We start from the raw sequence: 20919 nt of genomic DNA on the forward strand, positions 1-20919 counted from the left end.
CTTTTGAATGTCCTTCCTCCCTTCGTGTCGGCTTCATCTTCACGTGCTGATCATCATCATCATTCACCTCGAATATTATTGTCTCGCTGTCAAGTAAAAGTACTTCATGTGAATGAATAACTGATTCCAGCCGGTTTGCAGAGAATGGAAGAGGAAGTAATGAAGTACTGTTAGTAGTAGTACTCATGGCAGAGGACAGCAGCAGCCCTGTAGTAACAGTAGTGGAGTGTAACTGAGTGCATTTAGTGTAAGTACTGCTCTAAAGTACAGATTGAAGTACTTTACCTGAGTATTCCTATTTTATGCAACTTTATACTTCTACAGAAATGTTGTACTTTTACTCCATTACATCTGACAGCTTCAGTTACTCTTCAGATTCCCTCCTGCCCAGTGAAAAGCTCGTATCTCCAGATGTGTTGATGCTGAGTGTTTGTGCTGAACTGAAGGATGAAGAGTTCCTTCATGTCTTCTTCAGCTCAGTAAACTCTTTAAAAGCCTCTTGGATCAGCTGAAAATCATCATCTCAAAGCTGAAAACAGCCTGTTTTAACGAGCTCGTCACACTTTTTGGAGATACGTGGTTCTCACAGGACGGCCGCGCTGCAGACGTGATGATCTTCTAGAATCTGAAGCATTGATGAAGATTAAAGCACCAACAGGATATAAAGGAGTTCAGTGAGCTGAAACATGGACAGTAATATTAATAAAAGATATTAATCAGACCGAACAGACGGATGTAAGATTGAACTTCTATTGAATAAACACTGCAGTAGTGAACTTAAAGTATACTTACTAAGTAATGTAATATCAGTAGCAGTTACAGTAGTACAAGCACCAGCAGTTGTAGTAACAGTAATAATAGTAGTAAAAAAAAGTTTGTTATGCTTCCGTAGGCTTAGTAGCAGTAGTAATATTCACAGTAGTTGTAGTATCAGTCGCAGTAGTCGATGTATCACTAGAAGTATGTAGTATTTAGAAAGCTCTTGTGTTTCTTTTATTATACCAGCAGCAGTAGTAGTATTATGGCAGTAGTACTACTATAAGAAATCATGTAGTATTTACAGTGCTCTTGTAGTACTCTAGTAGTAGAGCAGTGGTAGTACTTGTGGGTATAAGGTTGAGCTTTGTAACTGCAGTAATAATATTAGCAGAAGTTACAGAAGCAGTAGCGCAGTACTAACAGCAATATCAGCAGCAGCAGTCAAAGCAGTCTTGTAGTACTTATAGCACTCTGGCTGTACTCCTCCAGTACAGCAGCATTAGTGAAGCAGTGGTACTGATGGCGGTAACAGTAGTACTAGCTGTAGTGAAGTAGTAGCTGTTAAATAAAGTTTTTCATGAGTCAGAGAAACGTGGCGTTCAGGCTGGGACCTGGTTTCCCTCCTCCGTCCGAGCCGCGGGGATTCCTCGCCGTCTAACCCGTCAGTCGGCGCCGTTGACCCCGTCCACTTGTCTCTCTAAAGAGCCGCTTCCGCCTCGTCCCCCCCGGAGGCCTTTTCTCTGTCGTCGGCCATTACCGTCAAACCTGAACCCGGAGGAAACCAGGAGGTTCCCACCGGGAACAAACCCTCCGCTGACGTGGAGCTGCTCAGGTACAAGTACCACAGTGTGAAAATACTCTCGTCCCGAGCATCAAAGTATACTTAACGTACCAAAAGTACTCATTATGCAGAAAGGTCCATTCAGAATAACATCTGTTGTATTACTGATTCTAATAATTACTGACGTGTGGATGACTTGAATGTTCAGCTGGTGAAGGTGAGGCTTCATTTCTTCTGTGATAAAACATCATCAAAGGATCAAACACTCACACATAAATACAGCGGAGTAAAAATATTTGCTTCCAAAATGTAAAAATATAAAGAAGCAATGAAGTACAAGTACCTTAAAACTGGACTCCATCCAAAAGTACTGACAGTGTAGAAACGAAGAGTGGATGAAGGTGTTTTTAGCTTAGCTTAGCATAAAGCAGCTAGCCTGGCTCTGGAGGATTTTCAGTGACGACGTTTCAGTTCCAGTGAAGGAGGCGCTGCTTTCAGAGAGGAGGTGGAGCTCATGGTGCCAAACTGTGTGTATGAAAGTGAAGTGAAGACCGGAGATCACGTTCATCTCCTCTGTGCTGCTCGTGCTAAACTTCAGGCTTCAGGCTGCTGTTCGTCTGAACTCCTCTGATTCTAGAAAACGTCCTCCAATGATCCACATGACGTTTAATTATTGCTGTGGAAGTTAAACACTGCTTCATGTTCGTGAGTTTAATTCTGGAAGAAAATGAACTCGCCTCCAGGTTGACTTTAAAATATCTTTATTTAAAGATGATCCAGAAAAAATACATCTTCAAAGTTCCTGCAAACACTTTGTGAGCACTTCAGGCAGGTTGTTCAGAGGAGCGAAGCCACATTCAGCACATGGACACACACTTCAACAGCTCCGAGCCCGAACGTGAACACACGCCCCCCCAGTCCTCCGCTAATACTGAGCTGCAACACACTGTTCATCTTTTCCTTCACACACCCACACACACAGTCCTCGAACCTTCAACCTCACACAAACAAATCCTGACTGTTATCCGCCGCTGGTGGACGTGAGGCCCTTAAATGATTTGTCTGGAGGTACCCAAAATATCAAAATATTCTACTCAAGAACTCGTAGAAATTTGTAGGAAAAATCAGGCTAAGAAAGCTGGAGCCAGGACACGGTTAGCTTAGCTTAGCACAAAGACTGAAGGCAGGTGGAAGCAGTTAGCCTGGCTTTGACAGCCAATCGTGCTAAATCATGTTAAATTGTGCAGGACTGTTTTTTTGACCAGGTGTAGTGACTCCATTAGCAGAGACACGAGGAGCTGCTAACAGCTGCTCACCTCAGCAGATAGATCCAGGTGAGATCACCTGCTGGTCAGCGTCTGGTCAGGACAGTCTCATCTAAGAAGCTCTTTGATTATTTCCTGGTGACGTCTCCATATCGTTTAAACATCGAGAGACGTTTACTGACGTTTGTACGTTAAATTTAAGTCTCAGAGTCAAAATATTCTTGCAGCCAAATTCAGTGAAAGTTGTACATCAGCGCTGCCTTTGAGTAAATCTGGCTCCTTTTACTTACATGGGACCACTGTTAGATACAAATGAATGAATACATGTAGAAGAAGTCATCAGTCTGCACTATAAAGAGGATAAAAGGTGTATCACAACATCTGATTTTGGACTCCTGAGTTCAACTTGCCAAAGTTGGCGTGCTGCGTTTTGTTTGTGGGGAACGAGTCCTCACCTGAGGCACCTCACCTTTTCTTCCAATAGTCCTTCTCATGGTCCTTATATACACCTTCTGTAGCTGCATGGATGAGCACCCAGAGCTCTCATACTTCCACTCATCTACACTTTCTTTGCGATAGATAACACACACACACACACACACACACACACACACACGCCACTGTTGGACCATTTGTACACACAATTACAAAACAAGTACTTCAACGAATGCTTGATCAGTCACCTCTTCACAGAGTAACATACGAGACAGGTGACGATTCTGTTCCAGGTGAAGCTGAAATGTCAGAAGCATCGATCAGCGAGCGAGAGGCACGAAGACGACAAGGCCGTGAAGGCTTCGGAGAAACAGCCCTTATTTTTCAGATCTATGGCAGCATCACGGTAACAGAACAACCCCGACACTCGCTGCTCTCCTTCGTCTCTGTATGGGAGGAGGTCAAACCTCTGCTTTGCTTATCGGTAAACAGACGTCCCGCCGAGCGTGACGGCGGCCTTTTCTGAGCCATGACCGTCCACTGAGCGCCACGCAGGCCAATACACTCCAAACCTTTCAAATTAATATGCTGCGATCACTGCGGCCGCCCAACAGACTGGAGGTGAGAATGTGAAAGCTTAAGTATGAAACCATTCAGAAAAAGGGTTGTAGTCACGTTCTGCGATCTCAGCGTGGGAATTAAAAAAAAACACTGAAAGGAAGGTTCTCTAATGACTTCAACATAACAAGATTAACGTTCCCGCGTTCACAAACAAAACAGCTTGCAAAACAAAGTCATGTGATAAACAAACAAAAAAACACGGAATAAAAAGCTTGTGTGCGTTTCCCAGTGAAACCGGTGGAAGTTCGGTAATGTAGCGACACCTTGTGGAGCTAGTTGTCGAGCTACTGACGCTGACAAATTAATGCTAACATGGCAGCTAGGAGGCAACATGCTAGCTCCAGACTTCCACGTTCCTCGAAGCTAGCTGGTTCTGCCCATCAGCTGATACGATAACTTCCCCAGTTTGGACTCTCTGGCTCTCCGTTCTCTTAGTAAGATGGTTGGAGAGAGTCGATGGTCAAGAAGACTCAGTTTGACTTTTGATTCAAACATAGTAAGAACACGCAAATTCCACACTGCTAACCACTGAGCCACCATGCTGTAAGGTTTGCATGCTATAGCTAGCATTAGCTAACTTCACCATAAATGGAAACTGACAGGAAAGAGAGCAGTTTCTCCAGACATCCATCGACTGTTTGATTATCTCATCTAAGAACTCCACCCGGGATAAATCCTCATGATTAGCTTACGCTGACGTTAAACGTAAAGCTAAACTTTAAAAATGCATTACATTCAAAAAGCTAACTGAGCTAAGTTTTCAGATGAAGGTGCAGCACGTTCTCAAACCCTCCAGCGTGATCGTGGCCTTGCGGTCGTGTCCCATACAGAGTCAGAGCAGCGTGTATTTGGGTTGTACAAACAGTAAATGTGCTGAGAAGCTAACAATATTCATACCGTTTACAGAAGAAGCTACATAGCATTCAGGTCAAACTCCATGCTTTATGGTATTTTTTTCAAAACAAGAGTTTCCTCTTTTTTTTTGTAAATCTGATGTTAACAGTTTTATCAGAAAAAAAAAAAAAAAAAACATTCAACGGCCTTCAGACGAAGTGACAGGCGGCCATTTTGTTGTTAAACCACAGTTGGCAGAACCCTGCCGTGCTACTGTCGCCTCCCTGTGGTCCAGACAGCCTTCAGTGAAACCAGCTGACGTCTGAACGCTTGTGTCGCTGTTAGCTAACTGCGGATGAATCACAACCAGAAAAATACTTCAAAACATGTCTGCCTTGCGGTTTTTGGTATGTGGCGGCGCCGTCTTTTGAGCGGTTGAGGATTTTCATTCCAAAATGCTACATATCCATTTTCAGAAAACAAAGGTACCTGAAAGGTTAGCGCGCTGCGTCATCGTAGCTGTCGGACTTTCAGGGGTGCAGTCGATTTATGTGTGAGTAACGTGACTATTTTGGATATCTCCTTCTGGAATGAAACCCCGACAGAACACTGAAGCACATTTCAGCCGTCCTCAGAAGAGCCGAAGTTTAGAAACACACACTTTAAATACTGATGCTGAAAATTACAGGCGAAAAAGACTTTTGGTCAGGATGAACGCTGATGACGGTTTTGGTGCTCACCAGTTTAGAGCTGGAACAGTCGATTTTTTTCACTTTTGATTAATATGTTAACATTTTTACCGATTAAGCCTTTAAACATTTATTTCTAAGGTCAAACCTAAAAGAAAGTGTACTAAAATGTACGGTGGCCAAGAGAGCCAAACTTAACAAAATTCCACTGCAGCAAAGTGACAGAAAGCCGCCTTAAAACACTCGATAAGTTTGAATATGTAGAAATGAGGTGCCTCGCTGCCTCGTGGCTCACTTCATTCATAAAGCCGTGGCTTATTTCCATAACTTGACCAAAATCATCAGCGCAAAGTATTGAATGTAGAAAAGTGAGGATGACACACGAGGCACAAACTGGAAGCTTCTCCAGACGTAAGTCAAAGCATCTTTAGTTTTCTGATTGTCTGAACGAGGACGTGCTGCTCTGAGCCTCTCTGAGAAAACGCCATCAAACTATGGACCTGCAGCGCATCCCGAAAAGAGACAATCTGCTCTTTAATTTCTGATTATGAGGCGGATTTTCATAATATGGAGATCTGCGTACGTCCTCAAAATAACTAGTTATGGATTTATAAGATAAAATAATTCACAGAGTAATAGAATTAAATACTATATGTAATTAAAAGATCTTTTTAAACAGGATTTCCTTATTTTGGGATAAAATAATAACGATTATGAAGAGACAAAATATTCTATATAACATCAAGTGTAAGAAGAAAGAAAGTTTGAGTAAAATGTGGGAGAGAGGGAGATGAACAATTAATAAACCAGGATGTCATAATTAGAGATAAAATAATTCAAATATCTTTGCCCTGTAAGGTTTGTTAACTACAGGCTAAAATAATTATGAAAAAACAAGATTCGATTTAACCTGCGGACATATTTTTCTCATAAATCTGAGTTTGTGCTTCCTTTAGTGACTGCAGTGCGTTTTCATAGAAAATGGGCTGTTTGACGTCTTAAAGAACAGAAATCCTTCAGAAACGAGGAAAACTGTGAATCACTGAAGGAAATCTAAATTTGTTTTTCTCTCATTAACCGTGTGGACTGAACGGGTCTTTGAACGTCTCATCTCTTCTGTTAACTCTGTGCTTTCGTTCGTGGTGTCTTCGTCTCACGTCGGAGCGGACGCCTCCTCAGAGTTCACTGACCCTCTCGCTGAGGGTCTCCAGCTCCTCCTCCTGCTCCTGGTAGCGCTCCATCCCCTGTCCGCCGTCGCTGCGGGGGCCGTTGGCGAGGTGCGAGGGGTAGTCGAGGCCGCTGAGCTGGGCGTGGTGGTGCCAGCGCAGGTCGTCGCTCTCGTGCGTGATGTAGCGCTCGTTCATCCGGGACTCCAGGCTTCTCAGGTCCAGCCACATCTGGTAGTCCTGGTGGAGAAGACGAAGGTCATTCTCTTGGTCTTTTTCTTGTAAACTAAGGTTTAAATAAATTCTGAAATGCCTCCCAAACACTCCTCAGCCAACTGTTTGACTGATGGATGTCTTACCTGTAACCAGGGGTGACTGAGGGTCTTGTCCACACTGTACCTCTTCCTCATCTTAACTTGCAGCAGATTGTTTATCAGGTCAATCGCTGGGAGGAGAGAAAGAACAGAAGAGAAAGAAAGGCAAGAAAAGGAGGGAGTGAGGAGTGAGTAAATGTGGAGGTAAAGCGAGGGTCCGGCAGAGGGAGGGCCGAGGAGGAGGAGGAGGAGGAGGAGGAGGAGGAGGGTGTAGGGTCGGGCCCCCCTGTGACGAGGGGCCAGCTGGGGCTAATGAGCAAAGCTAACATGATGTTAACATTTCTTCAGGGGTCAGCGGTCTGAACAGCTCTGAGACCCCGGGGCCCCTCAGGTCTACAGGGGCCTCCATCGCTTGGCATTATGCACATGAATGGACCACCACATGAATACCCCCCGAATCTGTCGGCCCAGCTCTCATTCCAGGAACTCCCCTCCCTCATTCCTCTGTCTCTAGGTCACATGACCCACGTTCATATGAGCTTTTTTTTCTTTTTGAAGGAGGGAGGCAGCGTCGGTCCACCCAACACGAGCTCAGAGCCAAACATCTACAAGCCCAACGCAAACCCCCCAAAACCAACCCTAACCCTAAGCCTAACCCCAACTCTCTGCAACAGTTTGAACATTTCTTCTTTTCTTCCACTTTCTGTCTTTTTTTTCCAGGAAAATCTTCTTTCTTCCTCCAGTTTTAGCATGAAACGAAGCATCAGATGCTAACTGATAACTGTATCAAGCTGTACACCTGAAGGCAAGCACCTGCGTGACTCACTTCTCAGGGTTTTCCTTTAATTCGTCTGGATGTTTGTGCTCCTGAACACAAAACCTGACGTGCACACGAATCAAAGGTACATCTTGACTGTATTTCACTGCCTTCAGATTAAACTCCCTCAGCTCTTTTTGTGATGGAAGCTGCATAATATTCATTGTATGATCGTGAACTCAAATCCGACGTTTGACACGAGTTTCAAAGTGCCCTAACTTTCACTGAGTCTCCATTAGGAAACTTTCCTCGTGTTTGCACGTGGGCAGAGGAAAGAACGACTTCTATGACAGAAGCCCTTTAGAGTGTCGTCTTTTAAAGTGATCTTTGAAAATGCAGATTTGTTGACGCACTGAGAGTTTATTCTCTGACATTTAATCCTCCTGCGGCTGACAGAAACGACTTTTACAACGTTTATTTTGAAGCACAGCTGAAGTCGGAGGTGGAGGGAAGGTTAAGAGCGCTTCGGGGATCCGGCCGAGGAGCGAGTGAGTCAGGCTGATTTAAATCTGTCTCGCAGTCAACAGGACAATTCCAGCCAACACACACAAGGCGGACGCATTTAGAGGCGATGACGACGACAACAACATGAGTCACGCGGCAGCAGAGATCGTTTCAAACTGACTTCAAGGACGTGTTGGAGCGATCGTACTGCAGCAGCAAGGAATAAAAACCGGTGGTGTTTGAGGACGGAAAATAACCACCGAGTCACACAGAAAGGGAATCCAAGCCTCCATCTTTGATCGTAGCCTTACAGGAGACGCTCACAGGGTTTATATCTGTAGGTACAGGAAGGCTGATGCATAGTTTCACTGCAGCCAGCCTCCATAGTCAGAAATGAAAATCTCCTGGTTGAACTGTGTGTGTTCGCGTACCCGGGTTTGGATCAAACGAACGACAGGAACCTGGTCTTCTAAGTCCCAGTTTACATGATCAGTATCACTGATAACACAAGTGGAAATCTGCGTCGCTGAAGTCAAACTGTTGTTTCTTTGTGTCTCAGCAGGGTTTCATGTGTCATCGGGGTTCATGAGGTTTTACACACCTTCCTGGGAAACTTTCTTCCAGGGGTGAGGAGGGTACATGAAGGCAGCGTTCTGGATCTGATCGTTGATATCTTCATCTTCATTGAAAGGGAACGTCCCGCTGAGACTGCAGAGCACAAGGAAACACCGAGTTTTTTTATAAAACACAGAAATTATGACGACAGGTTTGACTGATTCAACCTTCAGAGTTCATCATTTCAGAATGCTGATGATTTCACTACAGCCATGAACGCTGAAAAGAAAGAAGGAAGGAGGACAAGAAAAGAGGAAACAGGCAGCAACAAAGATTTATGAACTTTGAAATAAAACAGCAGAAAAACCAGCGAAGGTAAGATGTCGGCCCTACACACAGTCTCCCACCTGACGTAGATGATGACTCCGACCGACCACATGTCCAGAGAGCGGTTGTAGCCTTTGTTCCTCAGGACCTCGGGCGCCAGATACGCCGGCGTGCCGACCACCGAGCGTCTGAACGACTTCTCGCCGATGATCCGAGCGAAACCGAAGTCACACAGCTTCACCTGAGGACGGAGGTGTGTTGAATAAAACTGGTTCTACCTGCACCTTTGTTGTTGTTTGTAATGTCTGCTTGAGACCTCTCGTCACTGAGGACGAGGCCATGAACACCAGCTGTGACCAAATTACCGTTTTTGGTCAATTTTGAAAAATACTGCTCTTAAATATTCATATTTTAGGGTCTTCACTGACGTCTGATGTGAAAACATCTGCACACAGTCAGAGATAAGAACTCGCTGCTGACTCGGCTGCTTCAGGACTAGCCCACCGCTAACTAGCAACATAATGTTAGCGTAACTGATGATCACATGGTTTTGTCTTTATCAGTACAGCGACTTTGTTCATCAAATTTTAGTTGTTGTTATTTCGTGCTGTATTTTTGACACCGCTGGGGAAGCTGTTTCCTCACAGTTTAGTGCTAAGCTAGGCTAAACACATCCTGGACCTCCGCGGGACACACAGGGGTGAAACTGCTCATCTGACTCTGTGGAAGACAGACCGATAACAGACGTTAGCTCAATAGCAGCTGAAGTTTGGTGTTTGGAAATCAGTTAAAATAGATTTGAGACAGAAACGAACATCAGTCTGCTAGCTTACGTTAGCATAACTCTCCTACGCTGTGGCTGAAAATCAGTCAACCGCAGGCAGAGTTCAGGTTTTTGGAGCTCGGCCAGCAGTTTCCCGCTGCTCCAACACTGATTCTTAAACTTTGTATCCTGCCATGTTGTTTTCCAGCGCTGCTCCCCGTGACGCGGGGACAAACTAAATAAAGTCACATGATTTGATGGACAGCAGGAGGTTCGTCGACTGATGAGTCCTATCATCAGCAGCTCTGGTGATTGGACCACAGGGGCACCCGTAGTGAAACTCCGTATCAGGACACAAAGAGATGCTCCTGATTATCGTCTTTACTGACGCTCGGTTAAGAAATAAAATGCAGGTATTTGATATTTTTCGCCCCATTACAAACACAGCGGGGGGAGACACCGCTGGAAGGGAAATCTGAATTCACCTTGATCATTAGTCTGAATCCCATCGTCCTGTTGGCTCTGCGGCAGGACCGTCTGGGTGGAAGCACAGGAGGGAGGATGAGTGTTGAAGCTGCTGACAGTGAAGAGCTGCTGGCTGCTATCTTTGCCGGATGATTCACACACACTCAGGAGGAAGATGGAAGCGATCGGGGATACGTTGGCTCGCTTCGCAGCACCGTTGTGATGAATCAGTTCTCTTCAGCGCCGACTCTCGACTGCTGCTCTCGTCTGTTCGGGGTCATGCTGTTATCATCGAGGCCGCCGCTCGGCGTTCAGGTGCATATTCAAATGTGGGAGGACTGACCCTGTTTTCAAGTGTGGACGTTGGTCAAACGTCCAGAACAGCAGCATTGTTTTTGTTTTTCATGTCTCTCCCTTTGATTGACGCGTCCCATCCACTGTGGGCTCCCTGGGCTCCTCTGACTTTGTGATTTCATGTCTTCTGGGATGCTGTAGCTGTAGCTGTCAGCTGTCAATCAGCGGCACAGTGGACATGCCAGCGCTTCTCTGACAGAGAAAAATTATTTATGGACGTGAGGCCTTAGCTCGCAGTTTTCCTCTGCTTTGTGATGAGGATCTGTCTCCGTCCCGGTCCTCTGAACCTGGTCTCTGTATCTGACAGCAAACGAGGTTTCATCAGAATGTTGGACTTCCCCTCGGCTGCTTGTTAACTGTAAGGCTGCACGTCGGCTAAACATCTGCAGCTGCTGAAATCTGGTGGAAATTAGCTTTGAACTGTTAAAAGACAAACTGTCCATGATAGGTGCATTAAACTGAGTGAGCAGCCTCTGCAGACGATGCTCAGGCGGTAAAGTGAGAGGAATCCTGAGGCCAGCAGCCGGCCTGATGAGTGAACAGTTAGCCTGTCTGACACAAACAGCTATTTCAGGAGAGGAGGCTGAAGACTGCAGAAAGCTGCTAATAGTTACGCTGACAGCTAATGGACCGTCTGTGGCTGTTTGTCGTCTTTGTCTGTTCTGCCTCCTCCTGCTTCACCTCTTCCCTCTCTCTCTTGTCTGTGATGTAGAATGTTTGTTACCTCGTGCCATCATGAAGCCCGGCGGCCGGAGAAGCTGCGGACGTTTCTGTGCTGCATTCGCCGCTTTGTTTGCTTCCTCAGGTTATTTTTTCTGGTTTTGTCGAGATGCATCCTGATATTTAAAATAGTTTTGCACCTTTATTTGACTTCGTGTCAAAATGTCATCTGATTCCTCGCCTCACATCTTCCTGCCATGGACGAACTCTCTGCTGCTTCAGATCCGCCCACGGCCGCCCGGCCTGCGGTCACCCTGCCGTCCCGCCATTCCCATCATCTGACCTCCCCCACCTGCACCCGATCCCCCTCCCCCATCAGCCCGGCAGCAGAACAACTATTGAGCTTCTGCCTTTGCTTTGCAGACTTTCCTCTAGCTTTTCTTTTTTCTGTGCATTTTGAAAAATCTTTATCACTTATATACATACAAGAAATACAAGAAACACAGCAAAGAGAATCAAAACAGGCAGTTATTATAATCCACACACACACACACACACACACACACACACACACACACTGACTACCTGTGGAAATGAGTCTGCTGAAGCCAGCAGGACGTTTTCAGGTTTCAGGTCACAGTGGACGATGTTCTTGAAGTGCAGGTGACGTAAAGCCACCAGGATCTGATGTGACACACAGAAACACACACACACACACACACACACCCACACACCCACACACACACACACACACACACACACAGAACAAACCTTTAATACGAATTCACCAGAAGAGTCACAGTGTGGTTAAAATCAGCAGGTTCATCCTGTGAGGAGCAGGAACGTGATCAGGAACTCAGTGGGAGTTCAGAGCTGCTGTTCATCTGATCCCTGATCAGTTCAAGCCCCGAACGATCTGCTCGACCGAGTTACAGCTCGTGGTTCATCGAGACAGTTTATCCATTTAGTTAGCTAAGGCTAGCTAAACTCTTCTTCTGGTGTTTCTGTTGGTTAACAGCTTCAGCTGCATCAGCGCCCCCTCGTGGACGGGAGGAGGAGCGACCCTGACTTACATGCAGCTGAGACAACAAAGACGTGTGTGTGTGTGTGTGTGTGTGTATGTGTGCGTGTGTGTGCGTGCGTGTGTGTGCATGTGTGTGCGTGTTGACCTGGGTAACCAGGAACTTGGTGATCCTCTCCGGCAGCCGTCCTTTCTCACTGGACAGGATCATCTCCAGCATGTCTCCGTGGAGCTTCTCCATGACCACAAACACTCTCTCCGGCGTCTCGAACATGCAGTCCAGGTTGACGACGCCCGGGTGGTGCAAGCTCTGGAGGGAGGAGGAGAAACGGCCTGAAGGGCTGCAGGCTGCTGTCGGTGTGAAGCTTCAGGACGGTCGGATTTGGATTGGGTGATTTTAGAAATGTCATTTATTTAGAAATTATTACGTTTTTCTCTGACTTTTTCAGCTGTTCGATGTTTTGTGCTCAAAATCTTCCTTCAGTAAAAGTACGTCAGTATAACCAGCAAAATGTACTTAAGTACGAGTAAAAAATAAAATATTTTCCTCTGAGATGTAGTGGAGTAGAAGTATAGAGTATCAGAAAATTGAAATATTCATATGAAGTACAAATACTTCAAGCTTGTACATCACACGTCTGTTAAAAGCACTGATACTGCAGCAAATGAGAGCCTGCAGACACGAGACGGGAGCCGAGCCGAGCCGACCCGTGCCGAGCCGAGCCGAGCCGACCCGTGCCGAGCCGAGCCGTGCCGAGCCGAGGGGGCATGAGGCGAAGTGCGCAGCGTCTGATGTGCAGGTGTGTGTTGCAGCAGCAGCTTCTGCAGGTTGAGCAGCGCTGGAGTATCACAGGATGTCACACCCCTACAGTGCTGCCACGTTAATTAAGTCGTTCACGACAGGAAGTCTGACTCACTACCAACGGGCTCCTGAGCAGCACGGCTGTGTGCGTGTGTGTGTGTGTGTGTGTGTGTGTGTGTGTGTGTGTGTGTGTGTGTGTGTGTGTATGTGTGTGTGTACCTGCAGGATGGCCACCTCGTTGCGTAGCTGACTCTCCTGTTTGGTCGGGAAACGGAGTTTGTCGATGATCTTGATGGCGACGTCGCGGCCGGACTTCCTGTGTTTACCTGCATGAACACACACAAACATCAACATCACGCACACACTCAGCTGTTACCAGTGCTGGAGTGAAACTGAGTACATTTACTCAAGTACTGTAATGAAGTACAAATTCAAGGTACTTGTACTTGAGTATTTCCATTTGATGCAGCTTTATCCTGTCGCTGAAATGTTGCACTTTTTACTTCATTACATTTGTCTGACAGCTTTAGTTACTAATTACTTTTCAGATTACAGTTTTTCCTGCCCTTCCTGTCCAGTGAAAACCTCGTATCTCCACATGCGCTGACGCTGAGTGTTTGTAATGAACTGAAGGATGAAGAGTTCCTTTCTGGGCTTCAGCTGAATGAACTTGGATTATCTGAGAACATCAAACTATTTATTCATATTACGCCTTTATTCTGAAAATGTTGCTTTCTTCTCCAAATATTTGTGACTTTTTCTCAAAATGCTTTCAGTTCATTGTTAAAATCTCACTTGGCTTCCAGGAGGTGAGCAAAAAAAAAATCTGTCATTGCAGGTTCAAATGAATCACAGGTGTGTTTTACCTCCGTAGACGATGCCAAACTGTCCTGAACCGAGAACCTCGTCTGGGAAGATCTGATACACGGAGTTGATATCCTGAGAAACAGGACAGGAACGTAAGATTCACCCTCTCATTCACTCTCAGAGAGAAAACAATTTCCTCAAATGTTGAAACAATCTGAAGTTGGACAAAGAGTCGGAGCCGGAGGCCCGATGAGCGTTTGGGGAGCGGAGGTCATTCAGAGGGAGCAGCGAGCAGGTCTACCAGGTGGAAACTGTGACGCAGGCTTCATGTGATCGAGGCCACTTCAAACCAAAGAACTGCCTTTAAAGCGACGCCGGAAACACACCTGAAGCTCAGGTTCTGACCGCCGCACCTTTCAGCCTGTCAGCTTCCTCTGATGGAGGACGGAGAGGCCGCTGACGGAGCTGCATCCGCCCGTCAGCGGGTGGACTTTTGTGCAGGAGAGCCTGCTGTGCGCCTCCTTCAGTGTACCTCCTCAGCGTCAGTGATCTGCCACAGCTTTGACACCAAAACTGCTAAATATTTTCTCCTTGTCTGCAATCACGTCTCCCTTCTCTCCCCTGTTAGCTGACAGCCTAATATCACACCTCGAGCAAAGAGGACAGAAATACAATATTATAAACCTTCCTCCCCGCGCCCGCCGCCTAATTACCATCCGTCACCATGGAAACCGTTTGGCTGAGTGAGTAATCACAGTAATCTCCATTTGAGGTGCTCGAAGACGTGCTCACCTTGGAGACGGTGAGGTGGAAATGGGACTCCATGTTCTCACATTTGCATGAGCTGAGTTTGCAGAGTGTTTGAGGCGTATCGGCCGAGCCTCTCGGCTGGAGGACAAACTGTGTTTAACCCTCAACGACAGCACGACATGAAGGTCCTGCATCTGTGACGCTCATCCTCCACCACCACCTCAGAGTCCACAGAAAGCCGCTTCACTTCCTGAAACCTTCCAACCATCAAACGAGTCCTGTGATATTTTCCTAACACTGCAGCCCAGAGTCAGATACTGCAGTACAAGAGCTTTAGATGGTAGTAACACTCAAACTGACATCTGATCAGTTTCTAAATATGATCCTGTCACAGATTAAACCACCAGAAGCAGTTAAATGTAACGTACCACCTACATGTCAATAAATCAATGATAATGATCCAAACACATGACACCAGCAGCCACGATCAATGCTTTCACTTTGGATACTTTAAGTACATTTTTATTGAAGTGATGGAGTTTTTGCACTTTATACTCGAGTGCTGCAACGTTTATTTAAACAGTTCATTTAAATAAATTTAAATAAATCTGAACATTTCTTTCCTCACTGGAGTTTGTCCTGATGGAGTCATCAGTCATTGACAGGAAATGATCCATCGTCTGTTGTTTTAATGGTTTATTGATCTCTGCTGTGGAATCATTGATGTTTGATCTTCTCACGTGTTTGATTTGCTGCTTTTCCTCTCAATGATCTCAATGATCTGAATGTGTTTGGAATCATGTGGAGCTTTGGACTGTTTGGACCAAACAAACATGGTGAAGGTGTCACTTTGGGCTCATTGTGACCACATTTCTCACTATTTTCACAATGTTTCCAAACCAATTGATCGATCGATCGATGGAGGGAAATGATCAGCTGATTGATCCAGAATGAAAAGAATCATTAGTTTCTATTTTCCTGATTATATTTCCATACTTTTTACTGAAGGACTTTTACTTGTACCAGCGTATTTTTATACTGTGGTATTAATACCTTTTAAGGAAAGGATATGAATACTTCCTCCACCTCCAATAAATATCACTGTATATTTTTAGGTGAGTATGTAAATCCCCGTGCTGGAGAGAGACGGCAGATGGCAGAAATGGTTATACCTGCAAATACACACCCACTGTGTGTGTGTGCGTGTGTGTGCGTGTGTGCGTGTGTGTGTGTGTGCGTGTGTGTTTTCTCACCACGTTCTCCTGAATCTGGCAGTTGGAGACAGAGATGCTGATGGAAATCTCCTCTGTTGATGAGACACAAACATGATCGGAGTTCAAACCGTTAAAGAAACTCACACGATCAATGATATCAGCTCCAACGCGTGACACACTCTTATTTCAGAGCAGAGAATTGTGCAGATTAATTAAAGTGACCTTTAAAAACCAGTTTTGGGTGACAATCCTGGTCCCAGAGCTTCTGTTAAAGCGTCTGAAGCTGTATATTTACTCTGTGTGAGCGGTGTATTTACTGTGCGTCTCATAATAAATGTTAGAAATGTGAAGCCTTCTGGCGGTGGAGACGCTGTGTTATTTCAGTGTGCGCTCCCCACAGGTGAACACACAGAGTCAGAGAAGGCACTGGGACCACAGTGGAGTGTTAGTCATGATCAGTTTGACGTCAGCAGAGGTCTGAAATATCTCTGATGGGTTTCATGTGGGCGTCGACGGCGCTGAGAGTCTGCAGGAGTATTCAGCAGCAGCCTGAGCGTTAATACCTGAGCTGGAAGTTTGTGCTTTCACAGGCGGAATAATGTTAGAATGACATTTCCGTCTCCTTCCAGGTAGATCCTCTGCCGTAGTGACGGCTGCCATGAAGGTGAAGTAACCTCTTGACACCCACTTTCACCTCGATGGGGCTCAGAGGCTGGAAGAACGCTAAACGTCTGACAGTCTATTGTGTGTCACGTTGTTCCAGCTCTCCACTGACGTTTATGGCGTTTCCTTGACTTTTATGGCAGCACTGCTTGATCAAATGTGAATATTTTAGATGTCTTTTGCATTATTTAACACACATTTGCCCAAAATTCACCCTGATGAATTTGGTATGCTTTAAAACTTCGAGATCTTCATGTGAGTTCAGCCTGAGCTGCGACTGAGGCTGAAAATGTAATTTTCTGGAGACACATGTAAAGGTCTGTGTTGTAAATGGGCACACAGAGACCAGGTTGACAGGTAGGTGGAGGCCCTACAGGTTCACACACCTGAGTACCACCATGAGCCTGTGTGAGGCTTCAAACTGTAAAGAATAAAATGATAGAGCTACACAAACATGTCCAGACTGCAGATGCAGTTCGAGGCAGGAAAGGGAGCGCATGCCATCAGGATCAACAGCTGTATAGACCGGGGTGTCGTCTGCATAGCGATTAAAATGAAGGTTGTGCTCACTAATGTGACCCCTCATCAACCATGCAGACTGAAAAGTAGTGGATCCAGAATAAAGCCTTGTGGCACTCCGTAGGTATATGGACTACTTTGACTGCAGTGAGAAGGTTTTAATTGAGACAATGAAGCTCTGACTTGAGAGGTAGGACTGAAACTAGTTTGGGGTTTAGCTTCAGACCCCGACTCGTTTTCACAAGCTGTCAAAGTGAAGCGGGATCAAGAAAACAGGTCAAGGCAGACTGAGTAAATGTTGTGTTTGTATACGATGTTCCATTAAATTTAACCTAAAATTGATTGAATTCGCTGTGACCTTTTATGATTAATGAGCTCATAGAATGGAATTAAATACTCTTTCTCCAAAGACCAGAGAAATCCTTTTAAAATATGAATATAATCTGTATGATTGATAACAATGAATCATAGAGACAAACAGCACCATTAATATCGACAGGTGTTCCGCTGTGGTGAGCTGCTGGTGTCTTACTGTGTCCGCTGTGGTGAGAGCTGTGGGATATTCCCGTAGACACGGCCGGCATCAGAGCGTGCTGGATGGCCATCTCCCACATCCGAGCCACATCCTGGCCGACCCCGCTGACCTGAAACCAGTGAAACCAGTCATCAGTGATTAACTCTGCATGTGTTCGGTGGGTCGTCTCAGAGCTGGACTCTCTGGATGTGGTCCAGAGACGAGGATGCTGTGCAGGTTGGTTAACATCCTGAACTGATCTGTCTTTGAACGCAGCATCATGTTATTCACCAGAATGCTGCTGCCCGTCACAGATGGTTCAGCTCGGTGCAGGTTCTCTCCGATGTAGTAAACCAGCGACGCCGTGGCGATCTCAAAGCAGTGAGGATTGGCTCCATCAGGAAGCAGAGAGAAAGTCTGAGCCGGCTCCAGAGACAAGATCTCTGACAGAGGGATCTCCTGCCGGGACAAGAGCGACGGACGATGAAGAGCAAATACCAGTACTCTCTCAGGAAAGGTCGAGCATTGTACTCACAAACAAAAGGATTCCTGGAAACAAATAACAATGCTGATCAATTATTGTCTCCCAGACCAGAAAATGGACAGTTGTCTCTCTGATGTCTGTCTGCTATGATTGACAGACATCATGTCAAAACGTTGACATCGGTTTGAGGACAGACTCTCTGAGGATGAGAGATCTGCTCAGAGTTCAACAACAGTCTGAACTTAAGAGGAGGCCTCACCCAACAAAGACGACAATGTTAGACAAGAGCAAAACCTCCTCCGTCTTACCTTATAGTATTTACTTCCTGTGTCGTTCTGAAACAGCGTGATGCATTTACTGTCCAGCCGCCAGTAATGTCTCTTCCTCTGAAGTGCAGAGATGGAGAGGAGGAAGAAGAGGAGGAGGAGAAGACATGAGAAGTCAGATGAGACAGCAGGAGAGAGGAAGGGGAGCAGCAGCAGCACCTCCTCCTCGCACATAAAAATGTATTTTACGACTCGTTTGTTGAGAAAAACTCATGAATGTGTGTCTCAGTTCTGTCAAAACGATCTGCAGCAACACAAAACGACAACCAGCAGGAAACGTTTTTAGGAAGTCAAAATAAAAGAAGAAGAAAGAATCATGTGGCCGAAATGAGTGTTACAACAACAAACAACCAAAAACTGATCCTGACAAGCAAACAAACAAAAAACCACCTGACAAAACTTTTCTCATCCTGTTTCACAGATGAAAGAAAACTAAAAACAACCTGAAATTCATTTTTAATTAAAGTGTTTGAGGTAGACAGACAGACAGACAGGTGGAGCAGCAGACAGACAGGCGGAGCAGCAGACAGACAGGCGGAGCAGCAGACAGACAGGCGGAGCAGCAGACAGACAGGTGGAGTACCAGGGTGTCCTTGCTGGTGTAGTGGACCATCCAGCCCTCCTTCATCACGTTGCTGCTCTTCCTCTTGGTGTGTTTGACGGACTGAACAACTCGCATCAGAGGGATGTTGTTACTGGTGGACGGGCTGCAGGGGGCGGGACAAAGCACAACCTATCACCCGTGTTCTTGTGTGTGTGTGTGTGTGTGTGTGTGTGTGTTTGTGTATTTCTGTACCTGATGGCCCGGTTGGACTCGTCCAGGTCGGGGTCGTGGAGGTCGCACAGGTCGCTGGGCCCCGCCTCCAGCAGGAGACCCCCCTCTGATGTCAGCGCTTCATCCATGTCGTCCAATAGGCCGCCACCTCTGTCGACATCATGGTCATCGAGGCAACCCTCCACCATGACGACGTCTGACTCTGCCCCCGGGCTCAGGAGCTCTACAGTTCAAAGGGACGGACAGAAGTCAGGACGAGGCTTCGGCTGAATGTTTGGATGAATGTTTGAGTGAAGTCAACGAGGGTCTTCATGTGTGCAGCGGACGGACAATCAGACGTGTGTGTGCGGCTCGTGTGTGGAAACTTACCTCCATTTTTGGAAACTTCTCCCAGGCAGTTGTTTGGCACTTTGGGAGCACATCGTTTATGACAGTTAAATCTACAGTCTGAGGGAGAAAGGAGGAGGGAGAGCAGCCATCAGGTCACAGCGTTTCGACCGTGAAGGTCGTTCATCCGAAGGCGAGGAAGCACACATTCATTCACAGTCAGATTCTGTTTCAGCGTGCCAGTAAATCCGCTGAAGGACAGTCTGACTGTGTTTCATTCGTTCATGGCACCTCCGCTGGTGACAAACTAATGTCACAATGTGTTTTACAAAATCAGCAAACAAGTAAAGTGAAAGGATGGAGAACCACGTCTGAACGGTTCTCCTCCATGAACATCAGCTCCCGTCCACCAGCTCGACCAGCATCCTCTAATGTGAAAGATATCTCTGAGCTTCAACCAACTTTGTCATTAAAGTGACTTTCTGAACCAGAAAGAGTGAAATAATTTAACATCTACCAGCTCGACCTCCATAAAATTGATGGTAGCAGAGCTGGAGTGTAGTTTGCCCTTTGAGAAGAAGATCTCACCTTTGCACTGCAGCCCCTGCCTGAAGAGGCCTTTCAGCAGCTTCTTGCAGTGCTGGCAGACGGTGGGTCGGGTGTACGAGTGGATCAGGAAGGTGTGAGGGACTTTAACCTTCGACAGTAAGATCTTGTCCAGTTCGATGGGACGGCCGATGTACGACTGGGAGCTGGAGCGCCGCTCTCTGCCTGGGAAGTAGTCCAACTGATTCTTCTGCTGCGAGGAGAGGTGGAGCAGTCGTGACATCATTGGACGAATTCAACCAAAAGAGCAGATTTACTGGAGTAGATTCATTTACAAGACACTTGAATTATCACAGCTCAGAATAGGTTCCAGGTGATGCTTGATTACCTGAGGAAATGGCAGGTAAACAATCAGCTGCAGGCCGACATTCATTTTCCACCGTGATTACATGTCAGGTGGTAAAATTGTTCTCAGAGGAACTGAAGAAAAATTAAACTATTTCCAGCCTTTAAACCCAAAATGGTCCTTAAACCAAAATCTCAAATCACTACAACAAAAAATATCTTTCTTATTTCTTTAGTTCAGAAACGACTTTGAATCAAGCCTCCGATAGATTCATGGGTAAAACTATAATTACTGAACAGACCAGTGGGCAACACAGTGAACTAAAACTGAGCTATGATGGAGGAAATAAAGATCTGATTAGAAATCCCATGTGTGAAATAATCCACAGCATTAATGCAACTCAAGCTTTAATGCAGGGATCAGAGATACAGTCCGTCAGTGGGTATCATGGAGGACAGAAGTGGTGGACTTACCTCCATGCTGGGACTGACCGGAGACTGGACGGAGAGAACAAAAGACAGGAAAAAGAACGTCGGTCATTCACATTAGCGTGGCTAGCTTAATTAATACCTAGAG

General features: G+C 45.9%; 1 protein-coding gene across 1 annotated transcript in view; it reads right to left on the reverse strand.

Moving 5' to 3' along the window:
* Positions 1-2284: 2284 nt before the first annotated feature.
* prkd1 (protein kinase D1) overlaps positions 2285-20919 on the reverse strand; it is a 37607-nt gene continuing 18972 nt past the window's right edge. Inside the window, exons 5-21 of the mRNA XM_076748044.1 lie at positions 20817-20840; positions 20040-20250; positions 19494-19571; positions 19146-19347; positions 18933-19056; positions 18332-18409; positions 17831-17998; positions 17558-17669; positions 15883-15935; positions 13939-14011; positions 13292-13398; positions 12419-12580; positions 11835-11933; positions 9088-9248; positions 8727-8833; positions 6910-6995; positions 2285-6790 (exon numbers count right to left, since the gene is read on the reverse strand). Of these exons, the coding sequence (XP_076604159.1) occupies positions 6560-6790; positions 6910-6995; positions 8727-8833; positions 9088-9248; positions 11835-11933; positions 12419-12580; positions 13292-13398; positions 13939-14011; positions 15883-15935; positions 17558-17669; positions 17831-17998; positions 18332-18409; positions 18933-19056; positions 19146-19347; positions 19494-19571; positions 20040-20250; positions 20817-20840 (2076 nt within the window). The 3' untranslated portion in view covers positions 2285-6559. The remainder of the gene's footprint in view (positions 6791-6909; positions 6996-8726; positions 8834-9087; positions 9249-11834; positions 11934-12418; positions 12581-13291; positions 13399-13938; positions 14012-15882; positions 15936-17557; positions 17670-17830; positions 17999-18331; positions 18410-18932; positions 19057-19145; positions 19348-19493; positions 19572-20039; positions 20251-20816; positions 20841-20919) is intronic.

This window comes from Chaetodon auriga, chromosome 14, assembly GCF_051107435.1.
Source record: "Chaetodon auriga isolate fChaAug3 chromosome 14, fChaAug3.hap1, whole genome shotgun sequence".
Classification (NCBI taxonomy): domain Eukaryota; kingdom Metazoa; phylum Chordata; class Actinopteri; order Chaetodontiformes; family Chaetodontidae; genus Chaetodon; species Chaetodon auriga.